The following is a 14,533-nucleotide window of genomic DNA, read 5'->3' on the forward strand; positions in this document are numbered from 1 at the left end:
GGCCGGGCCGACAATTACCGCAAACAGCTGTGATTGGCTGACGACAGCAGACGTAGGGCTGATTGACTGTGTGGTGGGCGGGGCCTCTGGGTTGCTGAGGTCGGCGAAGGGGTTGATGGTCTGCCAGGACTGGAGGTACTGAGACATTCTGACGGACGCACGCTGCCTGCGCTCACTGCACGACAGCGTGTTCGCCTGGAACACGCATGTTTACACATGTTAGGCACACGCGTGAGCACAGACACACATGAGGCATAAGTTGTAAAGCACTTTTGATAAAAGCTCTATATAAATGCATGTTTCATGCACAATAAAGTTGAGTCTACTCTTTCGATGAATAAGAACAATGTCATTTCCCCACTGGGACAATAAAGTCTTATCTTTTTAATAATCGTATCTTATTTTATCTTGTTTTAATATCTGATCTTGTATGATGTAATATAGCGGGAGGGCCAGTGATAACAACATGTAAAACTGATGTCCAAGGTACGAGCTGGTAAGATTGTCTCCTCTAAAAGCCCCTTTGGTACTGTGGGATATTTGTAGATATCCTGATGAAGAATGTGCTCAGTCAACCGAGGCTTGGATAATAACAAGGGTTTATTAACCAAACAGATAGAATACATAGAGAGACAGGCTGCGGGTTTCCCCCCAGGTGATCAGCTTAATTACCCAGGTAAGAAGCCCGGATAGATCTCAAGAGGAGATCTATATAGTTAACAGGAGGGGGTGTGGTCCCATTTGATAGGTCAGATGGGGGGGAGGGGGTACAGGTTTGGGGACACAGGGGAGGGGGGTGATTCCACAGAGAGGGGGGGGGGCACAGGTAAGGGGAACATATTTACATGAGGACATATTATACCACAATACTCACTTTTCTTTCTTATAATGTGGGTGAGATTAATGTATAATATACCAGGATTGTTTGGAACAGGTAAAAGTGAAAATAATAGTTTAAAATAGAATTATTTACATACATGATTCATGACATGATCGACTGGACTGCGGTCTGTGTTATTTTGATATCAGAGATGTGGGAATAGATATCACCCTTTTCTTTTATTAATCGCTCAAAATACCTATATCAATGAGTGGTCCTCAACTCTGATATCAAACAACAATTAACATAATCATTAGAAGCTATCGCTGTGCAAATATCTTGGCATACCTTCAGTCGTTCATGTCGTGACTCAGGGGAGCTAATGTCATGGTTATGTCATGGTTGTACATATACAAACATAGTAATATTTACAATAGACATTACCTTAGTGGCTAATGTGTCAAAATAAAATTGAAAACCGTTAACCTAGTGGTTAATATAAAACTAACATGATTGATTATGGGAAACTGTTCACAAATATATATATATATATGTTTGCACATTTTATGATGATTCTTGATGAAATTACTTAGGATCCAGTTGTATTTAACCTGAGTTTGAGTGTCACTTTCATCTGTGATTGCCTCAGTTTTGTTGGTCTTTACTTAGAATCAGGCAATTTTCTCCATTTCTTCTCTATAAATGAGGAGATAAAACGTCTTATGCATCGCTTCTGTATGTAATTCTAGTGCATATACTATCAATGGTTCACCATACAGGTGCAAAACAACGTTACATGTCCTCTTCTATGAGAGAATAAAACAACTGATTCTTTCTTGTCTGACAATACAATTTTGTAACCTAAGTAATTCAAATGTGATGTAATGTGATCATGTGGTCACTTCTTCCTTCAGCAATACATTTTAGCTCATTATTACTAACCATTGTTAATGCTTTCTCATTGATTTCTTTTCATCACATCCCTAGTTCATCGTTTTGCAGATACATACAATTGTGTGAAAAGTTTCCTTCTTGTGAAGGTATTAATCTGAATGATGTTGCGTCGTTGTTGACAAGGTGTTCTCTGTCGGTCGTGTGGCAGGGCCAAACAGTAACACATAAAAATTAAATAAATACATAACAATGTGGACACTGTGTTCAGAAGTCTCTTGGTTCACAGGTCTCTGATGATGTCTCTTCTTGACGATGCAGTCGGGAACATTCACTGGTCGCCGTTCATTTCCTGTCAAGGGTCACCTGTAGCAGTGTGGCGGTCAACTATACTATACTATACAACTAACTATACTTGCAGACTCTTTTCCTGCAGCCTATGTTGTTCTCCACCACCATCACATGTCTGCCACTGTGCTCACGCTTGGCCCCTATCAGGCCTAGAGACATGGTGGTCAGGGCGTTCTTGAACGTGTTGTGCTGGTTTCGCTGTCCTCTCCTCGTCATTGCGGTACCACTTGATGGAGGGCGAGGGCCCGCCGGTGTAGTGGCTAGTCAGTAGGACGCTCTCTCTCACACGGATGACAATCTTGTCATGGGAATCCACCTTGATGGTCGGGGCTTTGGTTCCCATCTGCAGGTGATGGGTTTGGTCTGCCGTGGTCTGCAGTGCCGGGGTGGAGGCCGTCAAAGGTTGATCTCCTCTTCGTCAGTGTCTCCTTGGTCAGTCTCCTTCGTGGTCCCCTGCTCCACTTTCTTGGGGATGTCTGTGGGCTGGGTTGGATGGCGGTTCTCCCACGTTTGCTGTCGTTGTTCTGGTTGTGTCCGCAGCTCCTTGGCGGCGTCCCTGGTGGTAGTATGCTGTCGTGGGTCGCTCAGGTCGCTGGGTTGTGTTCCTCGTCCTGTCCTCTCACCAATTCGTGATCTGAGGATGATAAAAACTGCCTTAGAAAACTCCTCACATAAATGATTCAATGCCTTTCTGCTACAGAGGAAAATCATTTAGGGTTAATTCAATTTATTGTAAATAAAATCACTTAATTGAAAATAGGAAATGCAAGCCAATTGCATTAGCAGTGATTCCTTGTGTCAAGAAGGTCACATTCACTACAATCTTATCAGATCTTGTATCTAACTAGATCTTACAGCATTAGGCTTTAAATAAAATTAGTAAATGAATGGCCAAAGTCTTGAATCAGATAAAATAGTCTGTGGTGTTAAATTGAAGTTGATCTTACCTCAGGATGCGTTGGGTGTGCCTCAGGATACTTACCTCGCCACGACTTCTCTGGCGTTATTCACGTCTCAGTGTGGCTCGTCATAATTTAGCATGGGGAAAAAACATAAAATCTAGGTAGCCAGTTAATTTTGCATGAAAAACAATCATTCGTTTTGTCATCTAACCCTAACTAACCTTACTGTCATGCATTTGTCCTAATAAACTAATCTACACTGTAGCACTCAACACTAATAAAACTAACCTACACTGTGGCACTCAACACTTTGATGAACATTGTTACTCAGCTGATAAAGTTGTGCCCTTTTTGATGTCCTGTCATACAGTGTCAGCTAAATGATCAATGTACGTGTATACCTTGTACATTTAGATAATTGTGTTTCAATTTTGTGGTTGATATTTTGCAGTCATGGAAATATATTAGTTGTTAAAAGAATAGTCATGCATGTTATTGGTTATAAACAGAGAATAGAAGGAGGAGATTGTAAGTAAAGTTGTTTTCATCATTAATCTTTCATCTCGGGCACTTCTCTAATTCATGTGCCTCTTGAAAAGAGATGATGAAAACGACTGGTTAGTTATTGTTAGTATGGGAATTAGGTAGATTTTCATGACTGCAACATCATCACCTGTGTTTATACTATACTAAGTTGAGTCTCTAGGTGTGGTCAGAGTCCTCTCTAGGCATTTGCATTGTCTTTCAGCTCCACATCGTCCTCAGCTGATTTTCGTGTTCAAATGTAGATTATTTTGGGGTCTCAATTTAAATGATTGTAGCTGGTCTCACTTTGTGCTTTGTCTGTGTTCAGATGCAAATCACTGGAGTTTCAGCTTTTGTGATACAATGTGTTTACACCCATTCTGAATCTTGACCCAGAGCCAGATCTCTTGGTTGTCTGTAAATACAAACACATGTTAATTTCCCACTCTTTTCTTTTATTCTGGGTGAATCCTCTTTGACTGTCTGTGTGCTCAACAAACATTAGCTAGTCCTTCTCTATTTCATCATCTCACTCAATGTTACTGTGGAAAAAGAGGAGGCATGATTTTGGCCTCATTTAAACATTATCTGCATTTATTCATTATCTCTAAAGAAAGGTTGTTATTCTTTCTTTAGCTTTTAGATCAATTCTATCCAATTGATTAGAATCCTATTTAAAACTAGCTTTGGTCAATCGATTGTCTCTCAGCTCTGCACTGTCTCTCGGTTGACTTGCAAATTGTTGGATTTTCTGTCTTTTGTGATACAATTTGGGTGTAGTCATGCACTGTTTTGCATCTCGCCTCAGAGCCAGATCTGTAAATACAAACACATGTTAATTTTCCACTCTTTTCTAAGACCATCTGAGTGGGTTCTCCTTGATTGTCTGTGAGCTTAACAAAACATCAGCTATTTCTCATCCATCCCGTTCTAGGATGTAATGATAGTGTTATCATTTATCAATCATATCGCATATGTACACAAGCATCATATGAATGTGGAACCACACATTTTGAATCATGTTTAAAATGTCTTACAATGGAAAGGGCTAGTTATCTTTCATTGGTTCTTTAGATAAACACATTAACTCAAGTGAATATAACCTAAACATCTTACTTTTAAACATGATCTATGTTGTTTGTGCCCAAGTTTGTACTTTGCTGTAACTGAGATGATAGTTGTGTATATGTACAGTTTCTACGTCAAATGACTCCCTTTTCTTGACTCCTTTTGTATCACAAACAGTACTGAATTTGCAAATCTGGTATGTCATAAATGTACAGATGTAGCAGTACTGACTATCTGTATGTCATGTATGTCATAATATGTCCTGATAAATTGAAAATGGGGGACCCTGATGTAAACAAATCTGGTATTGAAAATGGGGGACCCTGATGTAAACAAGACTAAAGTCTCTCTCTGGTCTGCATCCCCTTAACAATTGTGTATATTGAGCTGTGCTGTATTGTACCTATTCTGCAATCTGTTAATAAATTTTTCAATCAATCAATCAAAGCATCTATATTTATGATTTTCATACTCACCGGGGAAAGCTGTTTGTGTTGACGTTGGTTCCTGAGGCTGTAGCACGTTACGTGTCGTTAATGCAATGTTCGGTTCGTTTCTCCGGTGGTCTGGGATAATGCAATCCTGGAAACACTCTTCTCCATCTCGCCACTGCAACTCAACACTTTCCAATAGCAGCGCGCACATACATATACAAATAAAACATATACTGCACGTGGATTTCATATACCTTCGGCCTTGGGCATATTAAACTTTACGTTTGCCTATGGATAGTTTAATATAAAATCATAGCTTCACGGCGCGCATAGCGTGACGTCATCGCTCCATGCGACGTTCGTGCGTTCTCATTCGCCTCGGAAATAACGCTTTGCAATTCATACAGTATTTTTCCCACAAGCTCTCAATAGCCTGGAATTCCTATACCAGCGTTTTGTTACCGAATGAACGCGCCTGTGCATATGTGAAACGTAAACAAACTGAAACGATAAAACTATACTTCTCCAAATGGTTGTTCCCGTGGGCCGGTTCCGGAAATTACTATGCTAGCTTGTCGCGTGAACTGCACTTCAATGTTATTACCTGAACTTCAATGTTATTCTCTATATAACGGTAATAGTCTCTCAATGCTCGGCGCACGCAAATACAAACGAGACTTTAAACAGACAAACAAACATTAATACATATAAGTTAACGTGTGTGAATATCTGACTGTATTGGATCGCTGTACGTTTAGTCGGCCAACATCTGTTGCGACAAGGCATTTATCCCTTGATTTAACTACACATCGTTATTAAAGTCATAACGACCGAACCTGACTTCGAAATTTACCAGCGATATATTAGATTATATATACCTTTTAATCACACTCACGGTCCCTTCGACCTGCGACTCGTTAAATGTACATTCACGTACTCCCGAGACATCGCCGGTCATCTTCCCGCTATCTGTATAATCAATTGGAATTCAATCCAAATACATCGTTTTCAGGAATGGAAGAGATTGTGGGCTTAGTTTGAGGTTGAAACAATGAATATTATGACGCTACTCTGGTAATTAATAGGTTCCAACGGAGTAGCGTTTTCCAAGGATATCACATCATAATAAGCCCACGTTTCTTGCCTTGTTGCCTATATTTTAGCCTGCATCAGCTAGACTTGGGTTAGCAAACCAACAACCTTATTTTGTGCCCTAACTTTCGGTTTGGCAACAGCCAAATCCGGGAATAGCACAGACAACCCATCCTTTCAGAACATCTGTCCAGTTAAGGACCCAGGTACACGCGTTTCCCCGGTACGATTCTCAATACAGATCAGATATATTAATGCACATTATTCTTACTCAGCCATGATCTCAATATTTGACAACATTCTGTAATGTTCACCTGGCACAGAGAAAAGCGGGAAGGTTTTAATTCCTTTCCATACATTTTTGGTCGACCATCCTATTATACTCACTTTTCTCTGTATAGTTGAAACAATACAGCACGCCGGGAGGACGCAAAAAGTCTGTCACAAGTTCGTAGACGCCAATTGTGGGATATTTGTAGATATCCTGATGAAGAATGTGCTCAGTCAACCGAGGCCGTACAAAACCAAATCAATCATTGTGACTTGTCCTGATGTCTCTGAAACCAAACACGCAAGCACACACACGCACGCGCACACACGCACACACACACACACGCACGCACGCGCACACACACACACACACACACACACACACACACACACACACACACACACACAGACAGACAGACAGACAGACAGACAGACAGACAGACAGACAGACAGACAGACAGACAGACAGACAGACAGACAGACAGACAGACAGACAGACAGACACACAGACACACAGACAGACAGACAGACAGACAGACAGACAGACAGACAGACAGACAGACAGACAGACAGACAGACAGACAGACAGACAGACAGACAGACAGACAGACAGACAGACAGACAGACACAGACAGACACACACCTCTTCATGTGTTTTGGTAACACTAGTTCTCTTGTGGGGGTCGATGACCATGTAGGTTTTCCGGCCCTTTAGAAGAGCATCCCGACTCCCCCCGTCCGCATCTTCCACTTGGTATGCTCCGTTCAAGTGCTGCAGTGTCTCCTCTGTGATGTGGACTCGTCTGGGGGGGGTGGGGGGGTGGGGGGGAGGGTGAATAGTAAGGAATAACTATCATACAAGGTACAGGCAAGTTGCTGGTAATGCCATGACAGTTTCGAACGTACCCAGGAAGACCGCCAGACTCCATGTGATTGGCTAACGTCACGTCGTGTGACCACACGTCGTACTGCCACTTCTGCAAGCCAATCACACCGCAGAGCACGTTGCCAGAGTGAACGCCCACCCGCATGCTGATCTCCACCCCCGTAGCCTCCCGGAGCTTACTATAGACACACAAAGAGGTGATATCAAACCGTGATGAGAGGATGAAATATTGATCCTTATTGTGATAAACAAAGGCTATGTAGAGGAGAGGAGAGGAGAGGAGAGGAGAGGAGAGGAGAGGAGAGGAGAGGAGAGGAGAGAAGGGGAGAGGAAAGGAGAAGAGAAGAGAAGAGAGGAGAGAAGTGGAGAGGAGAGGAGAGAAGGGGAGAGGAGAGGGGAGGAGAGGAGAGGAGAAGAGAAGAGAAGAGAAGAGAAGAGAAGAGAAGAGAAGAGAAGAGAAGAGAGAAGTGGAGAGGAGAGGAGAGGGGAGGAGAGGAGAGAAGGGGAGAGGGGAGGAGAGGAGAGGAGAGGAGAGGAGAAGAGAAGAGAAGAGAAGAGAAGAGAAGAGAGGAGAGAAGTGGAGAGGGGAGGAGAGGAGAGAAGGGGAGAGGAGAGGGGAGGAGAGGAGAGGAGAAGATAAGAGAAGAGAAGAGAAGAGAAGAGAAGAGAAGAGAGAAGTGGAGAGGAGAGGAGAGGGGAGGAGAGGAGAGAAGGGGAGAGGGGAGGAGAGGAGAGGAGAGGAGAAGAGAGGAGAAAAGAAGAGAAGAGAGGAGAAGAGAAGAGAATAGAGGAGAGGAGTGAAGAGAAAATATGAGAACAGAGAAGAGATAAGAGAAGAGAAGAGAAGAAGGGAGGAGTGGAGAGGAGTGAAGAGAAGAGAAAAGAGGAGAACAGAGAAGAGAGAGAAGAGAATAGAAGAGAGGAGAGAAGAGAAGAGAGAACAGAAGAGAGAACAGAAGAGAGGCGAAGAGAGAGAAGGGAAGAGAAGAGCGAACAGAGAAGAGAAGAAGAGAGAACAGGAGAACAATCCTACAATGTGTACCAGTTCATCACATCACTGAACATGTATTCTGTAAGTCATTGATTAAACATTAAACAGAGACTGACTTGATGGCGGTGCACATGTCCAGCCCCATCTGAACACAGTTCCTGGCGTGGGACGGGATGGGGTCAGGCAGACCAGACACACAGTAGTAACAGTCACCCAGGATCTTAATACGCAGACACTCGTTCTTCTGCAGGGATGAGAGAGAGACAGAAGAGAAAGAGAGAGTGAGACAGAGAGAGAGAGGATGGGGGGAGGGGGGAGAGGGGGGTGGGGGAGAGAGAGATGGCGAAAGAGAGAAGGGGATGGGGGAAAGAGAGAGAGGGTAAGAGAGAGAGACAGAAGAGAAAGAGAGAGTGAGACAGAGAGAGAGAGAGAGAGGATGGGGGGAGGGAGAGGGAGTGGGGGAGAGAGAGGGTATTTTGTATTTGTATTTATTTATTAATGTAGCAGAGTGAAGTTGTTATGCTAGAATCATGGACAGAAACTGTTATACTTTATCTTAAATAAGTAGGTCAAAATAGAAACACTCTTACTTTGAAGGAACAAAGTGGAACAAAGTGGACCGAGCCCACTTTAGTGTTATGGAGGGGTGTCTTGATTATTACTTCATATTAATTTCCTCACATTGAGTTACCAATTCTCCAAACGAAATCCCTTTTGGGTCTTTTATAATGGGTTTAGAGAAGATAGGATATCTTTCCATTGAATATCTGTTGTATTGTAAATACGTTCAACTAATGTATAAAATGGTTTCGCCGGTTTGTTGACGAGACACACGCTGACGGAAGTGCTCGCTCTCTTTGTGTTTGTTGAGGACGAGAGCAAGAGGTATGCGCTTCCGTTTATCTAATATTGGATTTAACTGCTTTGTATAAATTGTAAAACTGATTTAGGTTCTGGTTTTGGTACTGAAATACCCTGTTGTGTAATGACATTAATTCGCCCTGTGTAAAACAGCCATAGTACGTTCGTGTACTAACTCAGTATTCTGTTTGGTAATATCAGGTGGAGTGCACTTTGATGACGGTCGCTAACGCCGCCATGTGTTGTGTACGTGCTGTTTTGATTAACAGGTATGAACCGTTGGTTTTGTATTTTGGTTTAATTAATGCTTACACACTGTCTTTTATTTCATATTGTTTTGTATGTTTTTGCTGAAGCTAACTTGCACTGAGCTAAATGTATCTAATGGTCGTGACTGTAGACGGCGCGCTGTTTTAAATGTGCGCGCGCGCTCTCTTTGTGTTTGTTGAGGACGAGAGCAAGAGGTGGAGTGCACTTTGATGACGATCGCTAACGCCGCCATGTGTTGTGTACGTGCTGTTTTGATTAACAGGATTGTCAAATAAACAACCACCAAATGGGTACCATTGTCTGAGTGTCTACGTCCACCTCACACCAGACACAACGCAGAATCCATCACGCTACAACTGGTGCCGAGACAACCGGATCAACTGGTCAGCAGAGGCCGACCACCGGTGTAGCTGGAGAGACGTGGAGGCTTCAGGGGCGGCCTAGACGCGTGGATGCTGCTGGCGCGACCTAGTCACGGGGACGCTGCATTCGCCGCCTGGTCCTGAGGTCTGTTCCTGAGGAGGCTGGAGAGCACTGAATCCTTTGAAAAAGATAGTCTCTAATCAAGTTTACTGATTTCGAGTGTGTTACCCAAAACACACTGAAGAGTAAAACGGTAAAAGTACCATTTGATATTGAAAATGACTTTGAATGAAGGAAACACTCCTACAAGGGACTTGAATGTGGGGAGAGGGAGAGGGGTTCTCGATTACACACCGGTTATGCAGTCTACTCCGGGGAGTCAAGGTGGCTCAGGTTCCTCTAGTCCTGAAAGGAGGAGTGTAGAGGGTCACTTAGAGGGAAATGCCCAATCGTTACTTTTCACTCCGGTTGTTCCCTCACCTGGTGAAATCAACAACACTAGTGTTGAAACATCCCCCAGTCAAATGGCCAATTTGATAAGATCCATTGGGTCAGAAATAGGGGAAGCTATTAGGATGACGTTAATGCAGAACACAATCACGGGGATTTCACCTGTATTAGCTTCTAAAAATCCCCAACAGACGTTCCAACCTGACCAATGTGGGAATACTGTGATTGATGCATCCAAAATGAACCTTGTGTTACGTTCAGATGCAAATGCCCCACCCTATTTTAGAGGGGACAGCACGGATAAGTGTTCTGTTTTTGAGTGGGAGGAACTCATGAGGACGTATCTCAGAAAGAAAAATAACTGTACTGGAACTGAACAAGTTGAGGAGGTTATGAACAAGCTAATGGGGAGGGCCCGGGACGTTACCAAAGTATGGCTGCGTAGTAACTCAACTGTCAGTGAGGTGGGTGTTATTTTTAGCATTTTGAGACAACATTTTGGTGATATTATTCACTCAGATCTTCCATTAGCTGACTTTTATGCAGTCAAAGCATATACAAGCGAGAATCCTCTTGACTATTGGATTAGGCTTAACAAAGCAGCAGAAGCCACAGAGCAGTGTCTTCTTAGTAAGGGGGAATCTCAGACTAGCCTGAGCAAGCATCTAGTTCTCATGTTCATCCGTAACTGCCCCGATAAGGAGTTGTCCTTAGTGTTCAAGAGTAAGCCATCTCGTGAGTGGACAGCAGGTGAGGTGCAGGGACATTTGGATGAATATTTGAGAGAACATAGAGCAAGTCGAGGTCGGTTGACACAACAAGTGGTCGCCATTGAGTCATCACAGGAGAGGGTGGTTGTTAATCACGAACAAAGCGCGTCCCCTGTGGCTGTCAGTAGTCCAGAGCTAGAGCAGCTGACGCCTGTAGCTGAGAATAACACAATGGATAGGGTTCTGAGAGTGTTAGAAATGGCGTTAGGCAACAACACTCAGTCTGTACAAAATGGTCCTTATGTACAAAATGGCCCCCATAGACAGCTCCCCAGACCTTCTCAAGAATGTCAGGTTTGTGGCAGTTCGGAGCACGATACTAGGACACATTGCAGGACGCACAGGCTGTGTTTCAAGTGTCTGAGTCCAGGGCATATTGGTATCTATTGTGGGCAGACCACTCCTAGACAGCCCCCTGGTCAGAGACAGGCTGGTCCTCCCCAGGGAAACTAGCCGGCCCTCGTTCAAAGGAGGACAATGTGGGCCCCTATGGTTTTTCCTCCAATTGCAATGATGATATCCAGTCTGTATATACGTCTGTTTGTGAAGCAGCACCCAAAGACAAGACAGTAATTATGCAGAATGTGACCAGAACATCCCAAAGTGACAGTTTATTTTTCACCACCGTATTGACAGGAGACAAGGTTGAGTTACAGGGGATGTTAGATAGTGGATCCATGGCTACTTCTCTGCGCGCTGATGTGGTTCCTCGGCTGAGGGAGGCAGGAGTAGTGACGGGTGATCTAATATCGACCACCAATGTTGTTCTTGTGGGGTGTGGTGGGAAACAAACTAGCCCGGTGGGAACGTGTGAGCTGAAACTTAAGCTTTACGGTTTTGAATACATAGTACCAGTCTTAATAGTGGAGGGTCAGGTAGATGAGCTCATTATAGGCACCAATGTGATGAAGCCCTTAATTAGGCAGTTCAAATCCACGGAGGCCTACTGGCGCATACTGGGAAAAGCTGAGTCACCATGTCAGGACGAAAACAGTCAGTTTATCAGGTTCATGGCCAATCTTGAGAGATGGAGGGGGGAGGAAATTCCTGACAAAGTGGGAACAGTCAAGTTGAAACAGGCCGTAACACTTGAACCAATGAGTGAGCATGTAGTGTGGGGTCGTCTCCCACCCAAGACAAAACTGTCTATGGGAAGTACTGTTATCGTTGAGCCCAGCGCCTCTCGTTGTGTGCACCGTAACATACTAGTTGGCAGGGTAGTTACACCTCTCTGGGGGGATGGGTGGCTTCCTGTCAAGATTATAAATCCGACTAACAAGGCTATCACCTTGAGAAGAAATGCAAAAGTGGCTGACGTATATCCATGCATTGCATTAGAAGATTTTGACAATGATACGGACACTTCAGTCCACCAGAATGCCGGTAGAGTGAGTAGTGGCAGCTCTCACGGCAGTCTGACAGCTAGGAGTTGTGATAGCAACAATGTAGCTAGGGGGAACGATAGACTGGCTAGTCTAGGGCTCCAGAACCTGTCAGTTGATGACTGTCAGGTCTCACCAGTCTGGAAAGAGAGACTGACTGATTTAATTGAGAACTATGAGGATGTGTTTTCTAGACACCGGTTGGATTGTGGTGAGGCTGGTGGCTTTTGTCACCGTATCCGACTGACTGACGATCGGCCCTTTCGGTTACCTTACCGGAGGCTCTCCCCCGCCCATTACCAAAAGTTGAGAGAGACTCTGGACGAGATGGAGGACAGGGAGATAATTAGGAAGTCGAGTAGTGAGTATGCCTCCCCCCTAGTTCTTTGTTGGAAAAAGAATGGGGAATTGAGATTGTGCACAGATTTCAGGTGGTTAAACGCTCGTACCGTGAAAGATGCACATCCATTACCTCATCAAGCAGATGTACTTGCAGCGTTGGGAGGCAATGCCTTTTTCAGTTCCATGGATTTGACATCCGGGTATTACAATGTCCCACTGCATGAGGATGATAAGAAATACACTGCGTTTTCCTCTCCTCTCGGTTTACATGAATATAACCGTATGCCCCAGGGGCTGTGTAACAGTCCAGCTACGTTCATGAGAATGATGCTCACAATCTTTGGTGATCAGAACTCACTGAGTCTTCTTTGTTACTTAGATGACCTTCTGGTCTTTGGCAAGTCGGAAGAAGAGAGCTTGCAGAGGCTGGAGATGGTATTTCAGCGTTTACGAGAACACAACCTGAAGTTGTCTCCATCTAAGTGTCAGTTTCTGAGAAAGTCACTGAAGTTTTTGGGACACATTGTTTCTCGGGAGGGGATAGCCACAGACCCCGATAAGGTGCAGGCGATAGTGGGTGTGACGGAGATCGATATTATGGAGTCGGATGGGGTCACCCCGTCTGCCAATAAGATCCGGTCATTTTTAGGAATGATGGTGTATTATCAGCATTACATTGAGAACTGCTCTGTAGTTGCAAGACCACTGTTTCAGTTGACCACGGGTGTGAAGAAGCCACGGAGAGGCAAAGTAAAAAGCAAGAGAGCTGCCCCCCTTCGTAGGCTTAGTGCAGCAGACTGGACTGTGGAGTGTAGGGAGGCCTTTGAGGCGTTAAAAGCCGCATTGGTGGGACAAACTCTGTTGGCTCACCCTGACTTCTCTCAGCCATTTTTATTGTCTGTAGATGCATCCACTAGTGGACTGGGAGCTGTGCTTTCACAAGTGCAGGAAGGGTGTAGCACAGCCAGGCCCATAGCTTTTGCTAGTAAATCTTTGAATCATGCTCAGTCTAAATATCCCGCTCATAGGCTTGAGTTTCTCGCCATGAAATGGGCTATACACGACAAGTTTAGCCATTGGCTGCGAGGACATAAATTTACAGTGTGGACAGACAATAATCCCCTTAAGTACATCCTCACAAAGCCAAAACTCGATGCATGCGAGCAGAGATGGGTGGCGAAGCTGGCACCTTTTGATTTTGACATTCAGTACATTCCTGGGCCTAAAAATACAGTAGCTGATGCACTGAGCAGGGAGCCGTTTGCTAAACCTAGGGTGATGCACAGGCTGACAAGGACCTCGTATGATGTCTTGTTGAGGGAGGCTAGAGGTTTAGAGGTGGATGACGTGCAGAACATGTTCCGTCTTACCTGTGAGGAACCAGAGGTGAGGAGGAAGGGCCTAGGATTGTCCATTCAGAGTTCCCTTAAGGCCAGTGGTGAGGTGGGTAGTGACAGTGGGAGCATATCTCGTGAAGAGGTATCTGCTGTACTCCACACACATCGCTGTTGGGAGGATGGCGCAGCTATGAGAGCAGTCTCTCACGTGCAGCAGCTAGAAAGGTTGGTGTCCATGGGACAGAGCCCATTGCCTGTCCTCACTCATGAGGAATTGTACGACAAACAGTGCCAGGACCCTGTCACTGGTAGAGTCAAATTCTTTGTAGATAGAGGCCGCCGCCCATCTCGAAGAGAGAGAGTTCATGAGTCGAAAGAAACAAACCGCACACTGAGACAGTGGGGAAAACTCACAACAAAATTGGGAGTGTTGTACCGTGTTTCAAAACACGTTGTGAGTGGGAAGAAGGTCTTTCAATATGTTGTACCGAGCGCTCTGAGAGGACAGGCGCTGCAAGGGGTACATGA

General features: G+C 44.4%; 1 protein-coding gene across 1 annotated transcript in view; it reads right to left on the minus strand.

The window, feature by feature from the left end:
* LOC311227849 (adenylate cyclase type 4) overlaps positions 1-14,533 on the minus strand; it is a 165,496-nt gene that overhangs the window by 130,599 nt on the left and 20,364 nt on the right. The window contains exons 5-8 of the mRNA XM_084313690.1: positions 8,347-8,474; positions 7,260-7,418; positions 6,997-7,156; positions 19-195 (exon numbers count right to left, since the gene is read on the minus strand). Of these exons, the coding sequence (XP_084169816.1) occupies positions 19-195; positions 6,997-7,156; positions 7,260-7,418; positions 8,347-8,474 (624 nt within the window). The remainder of the gene's footprint in view (positions 1-18; positions 196-6,996; positions 7,157-7,259; positions 7,419-8,346; positions 8,475-14,533) is intronic.

Source organism: Notolepis coatsorum (genome assembly GCF_963971535.1).
Source record: "Notolepis coatsorum genome assembly, chromosome: 4".
Taxonomy (NCBI): domain Eukaryota; kingdom Metazoa; phylum Chordata; class Actinopteri; order Aulopiformes; family Paralepididae; genus Notolepis; species Notolepis coatsorum.